This window comes from Nomascus leucogenys, chromosome 9 (assembly GCF_006542625.1).
Source record: "Nomascus leucogenys isolate Asia chromosome 9, Asia_NLE_v1, whole genome shotgun sequence".
Taxonomy (NCBI): Eukaryota; Metazoa; Chordata; class Mammalia; order Primates; family Hylobatidae; genus Nomascus; species Nomascus leucogenys.
Window position 1 is genome coordinate 52806846 of NC_044389.1, and position 5042 is coordinate 52811887.

Genomic DNA, 5042 nt, shown 5'->3' on the forward strand with positions numbered 1-5042 from the left:
CTTTCCTCTCCGTTTTATTTCTTTATAGGCTCCCAACACCTCCCTTTACTCATTCCACATAATCCAACTCAAGCTTGCCTTTCTTCATTACCTTCTTACTCCCATCCTCTTGGTCTGTTTAAGATGTCCGTTTGTGTGTTTCATTAGCATATTAATATTTCCAAATCAGAGCACTCACCTTTACTTATCAATTCATGAGGCCATGCCTGGGGATCACACCTGTAATCCAAGCATTTTGAAAAGACAAGGCAGGAAGATTCCTAGAGCCCAGAAGTTTCAGAACTGCCTGGGAAATATAGTGAGACTAAAAACATTCTCTACTACAAAAAAAAAAAAAAAAAGAAAGAAAAAATTCGCTGGGCATGGTGGCACACACTTGTAGTTCCAGCTACAAGGGGGACTAGGGAGGCTAAGGTGGGAGGATGGCTTGAGCCCAGATGGTCCAGGCTGCAGTGATCTGTGCTCATGCCCCTGCACTCCAGCCTGGAAAACAGAGCATGTCTCCCAATGCCTTGAAGCCTAGTGTCATCAATAGAAGTTTGATGAATGAATGCATGAAAGAATGTGATTACTGATTTTTCATGTATGATTTTATAGGACTCAGCCAACTATGAAGTTTTTTGTCTTTGCTTTAATCTTGGCTCTCATGATTTCCATGACTGTAAGTATATCTGGAAATTTTAAAGACTATGTTCTCAGTACTTATCCCAAGTGTCTCTCTTATTCCTTGTGTTCTGGCATATACTCATGTTGACCTCAATACAGCTTTATAAGCTTTAATATTTCCCTACAAGGAGTTTCTTTGAATTAACTTATATAAGTTCTTTAAGGACTTGGAATAGATATTCATTACATACCTACAAACACTCAAGTACAATTACTTGAATGTAAAAGTAAAAGAAAATTTAGCGAGCTTTTTAAATATGTGGAACTGAGATCTGTGAAAGTATCTTTAAATGTGAAAAGCTCTAGACCATCTGAAGTTAGAAATCTGAGGAAAGAGCAAGGTGCACTTCAATGGAACCCAAGTATTAGAGGGTGTCAAAATAGGAATTTTCAAGTCATTTCTTGCACAACCTAACTCTTAAAGTCAGCATACAATTATTTAATCTTCCTAAAATAAAGCCGCCTATTTTCAACCATAAAACAAATCTCTATATTTATCAAGTGTCATGAGTTCCCAGCTCTATTGTCATTTACTACTGTGTATTAGTAGGAAAAGCACTTGACCTCTCTGGAGCTCTTTCTCCTTCTCTACTTCCACCTCCTCCTCTTCCTCCTCCTCCTCCTCCTCCTCTTTCTATGAAGTTAATAGAAAATTGGTCACAAAAGAATAATAATACTCCAAACTATCCACTAAATTCTAATGAATGTTTCAAAAACTGAATTGGTTATGATGTCACAGTTTATCACGTGATTTTATTATAAAAGGATAGCAGTAGAAAAATAAAGAAATAAGAAGAACAGAGTAAAGCATAATGCCTGTCTCTATCAGCAAATAAAATATTTGTGTGTTGGTAGCTTTTGAGCTACACAGAACATATTCATATAAAAAACAATCCAGTGTTTCACTTTTCAGTTTTCACTCTCTTATTCACCAGTGATAGACTTTTCCTGCCTTACATAAAAAAGATATATAAACCAAAATGAGTTGATATTTGAATATAGCACATTAATTATAGCATTTACCCTTCACTCATTTTAAAGATGTCATAAAGCTAAAATAACTAATTTAGTTTGTCATCAACCAAAGAATGCCTCCATTCTGTTTAATCATAAATGTGGCTAAGTCAATATTTATACTTACTCTTGAATTATAAAATTAAAACATTAATTATGTTCTCATTTTCTTTTTTTCCAAGAGAGCTGATTCACATGAAAAGGTAAGACATTTTCATTTAGTGGAAAACTTGAAAATTAATCATATATTGAATTTTTAATCTTTTCTTTTTATTTCATAGAGACATCATGAGCATAGAAGAAAATTCCATGTAAGTGTTCTTCTGATAATGTGCACTCTAAATAAGTTTTCCTCTCTATTTATTCTCCTAGAAGAATCAATAGTTGTCTCTCAAATATATCTATAACATTAATCACTAAAGTGCTCATTGATTTCATTTATTTATGATGCAAAGGCAAAAAGTCACAAATATCTTGTGCCCTAAAGGCATTTCAACAGAAACTCAATTCCACCTGAAATAAGTCAATTGTCAATTATTCTCTGAGAACTTATGTTTGTCCTGTAAATAATTACATTGACCTAAAGAATAGTTGAAATCCTAATTCTATTAAATATAACATATGCTTAATAAAGCATAGAGGCTACTCATGTAATGTGGTAAGTTTCTACCTTCTGAATTTTTGAGGATGATACAGTCTTTAAATTAAACTGACTGTGCTAAATTAGACAGAAAATTGTATTTCTCTAACATTTTTCTCACTGTATGTAAAGTCTCATATTATTTTGACCTGTAATATCAATATGAATCTGGGTTCTAAAGTTCTCCTTACTAACATAGCAAGTATACATGTTAAAAAAGCACCAAGTAAAAAGATGCATAAAAAGAGATGAAGACTGTTTGTGTTAACAGCAGTGGGTATGAAAGAATGTAGGAGTTGTAAAGGAAAGTAAGATCACTAAAGGAATGACATTAAGAAGCACCACCTAAGTTGGAAACAGTAACTTAATCCTTTCCATAATACTCAATAGTGAGCAAAATAGTAGCTTGGAGGTAATATTTTAAAGAAGATTTGAACCCTGACTAGAGAGGTTACCTATAATCAGTGTTCCCACCTGTACTATTGTCTCAAAAATATCAACAAACAGTAAATACTTTATCATTTTTACCTACTTTTAAACATTTTTCTGATAAAAAAGAAAAATGTAAAAGTTTGAAAACGTTTATGTAGATAAAATACAAGGTCTTAACAATTTTAACAATCTAAGCTTTTAATGACAGTTTTTGAGAAACACTTGTACTGTCATTCTCTATTCTCCGCAATTTGCTCTCTCCTTTTGTGTGTATGCAGGAAAAGCATCATTCACATCAAGAATACCCATTTTATGGATACTATAGATGAAATTATCTGTATCACAATTGATATCCTTAGTAATCATGGGGCATGATTATAGAGGTAAGCTGACTCTAGTTACTAGTCTTTCTAGAAGTGTCAACACTGACAGTTTAAAAAAAAAAAAGCCATAAGCCAACAACCATTCCAGTTTAAGAAATGTAGCATGGGTTAGCTCCTTGAAGTATATTGATTTATATAAATGCTTCTGAAGCTGCAGATGTGTGGTGTTATTTCTGAGGTCTCTGTTCTGTTCCATTGGTCTATATGTCTGTTTTGGTAGCAGTACCATGCTGTTTTGGTAACTGTAGCTTTGTAGTATAGTTTGAAGTCAAGTAGCATGACACCTTCAGCTTTGTTCTTTTGCTTACAATTGTCTTGGGTATATGAGCTTTTCTTTGGATCCATATGAAATTTAAAGTAGTTATTTCTAATTCTGTGAAGAATGTCAATGGTCGTTTGATGGGAATAGCATTGAATCTATAAATTACTTTTATCAGTATGGCCATTTTCATGATAATGATTTTTCTTATCCGTGAGAATAGAATGTTTTTCCATTTGTTTGTGTCCTTTCTTATTTCCGTGAGCAGTGGTTTGTAGTTCTCCTTGAAGAGGTCCTTCACATCCTTTGTTAGCTGTATTTCTAGGTATTTTATTCTCTTTGTAGCAATTGTGAATGGGAGTTCATTCATGATTTGGGTCTCTGCTTGCCATCTGATAGTCAACAAACCTGACAAAAACAAGTAATCAGGAAAGGATCTCCTATTTAATAAATGATGCTGAGAACACTGGGTAGCCATATGCAGAAAACCGAAACTGGACCCCTTTCTTACACCTTATACAAAAATTAACTCAAGATGGATTAAAAACGTAAACGTAATACCGCAAACCATGAAAACCTGAGAAGAAAACTTAGTTGATACCATTCAGGACATAGCCATTGGCAAAGACTTCATGTAAAAAATGCCAAAAGCAATTGCAACAAAAGCCAAAATTGACAAATGGGATCTAATTAAACTAAAAAGCTTCTGCACAACAAAAGAAACTATCATCAGAGTGAACAAGCAACCTAGAGAATGGGAGAAAATGTTTGCAATCTACTCATCTGTCAATCTCTAATATCCAGAATCTACAAGGAACTTAAATTTACAAGACAAAAACAAACAACCTCATCTAAAAGTGGGCAAAGGACATGAACAGATAGTTCTCAGAAGAAGACACTCATGCAGCCAACAAACATGAAAAGAAGCTTATCATCACTGATCATTAGAGAAATGCAAATAAAAATCACAATGAGATACCATCTCACTACAAGTCAGAATGGCGATTATTAAAAAGTCAAGAAACAATAGATGTAGGTGATGCTGTGGAGAGATAAGAACACTTTTACACTGTGTGTGAGAATGTAAATTAGTTCAACCATTGTGGAAGACAGTATGGTGATTCGTCAAGGATCTAGAACCAGAAATACCATTTGATGTAGCAATGCCATGACTGTGTATATACCCAAAGGAACGTAAATCATCCTACTATAAAGACATATGCCTACATATGTTTATTGCAGCACTATTTACACTAGCAAAGACATGGAACCAACCCAAATGACCGTAATGTTAGACTGGATAAAGAAATTGTGGTACATATACACCACAGAATACTATGCAGCCATACAAACGAATGAGATCCTGTCCTTTGCAGGGACATGGAAGAAGCTGGAAGCCATCTTCCTCAGCAAACTAACACAGGAACAGAAACGAAGCAGCACATGGTCTCACTCATAAGTGGGAGCTGAACAGTGAGAACATATGGAGACAGGGAGGGGACAACACAAACCAGGGATGGAGGGTAGGGGGTAAGGGAAGGTAACTTAGAGGACTGATCAATAGGTGCAGCAAACCACCACGGCACACATATACCTATGTAACAAATCTGCATGTTCTGCACATGTATTCTAGAACTTAAAGTAAAAT

General features: G+C 34.6%; 1 protein-coding gene across 2 annotated transcripts; it reads left to right on the forward strand.

Annotated features, from left to right (window-relative positions):
- Nucleotides 1–610: 610 nt before the first annotated feature.
- HTN1 (histatin 1) lies at nucleotides 611–3081 on the forward strand. Of its 2 annotated transcripts, XM_030818954.1 has the most exons (4): nucleotides 611–661; nucleotides 1863–1883; nucleotides 1962–1991; nucleotides 3031–3081. In XM_030818954.1, the coding sequence occupies exons 1-4, from the start codon at nucleotides 611–613 to the stop codon at nucleotides 3079–3081; spliced, it is 153 nt and encodes a 50-aa protein (XP_030674814.1). The 2 variants fall into 2 exon arrangements, with proteins under 2 accessions (XP_030674814.1, XP_030674816.1); XM_030818956.1 differs by lacking the exon at nucleotides 1863–1883.
- The last annotated feature ends 1961 nt before the right edge of the window (nucleotides 3082–5042 follow it).

What these genes read in the sequence shown, in the direction of transcription:
- HTN1 (XM_030818954.1), top strand. Translation starts at nt 611, where the DNA reads ATGAAGTTTTTTGTCTTTGCTTTAATCTTGGCTCTCATGATTTCCATG. An exon ending in GAGCTGATTCACATGAAAAG is followed by an intron (nt 1,884 to 1,961) that starts GTAAGACATTTT and finishes TTTATTTCATAG; the next exon opens with AGACATCATGAGCATAGAAG. An exon ending in AGCATAGAAGAAAATTCCAT is followed by an intron (nt 1,992 to 3,030) that starts GTAAGTGTTCTT and finishes GTGTGTATGCAG; the next exon opens with GAAAAGCATCATTCACATCA.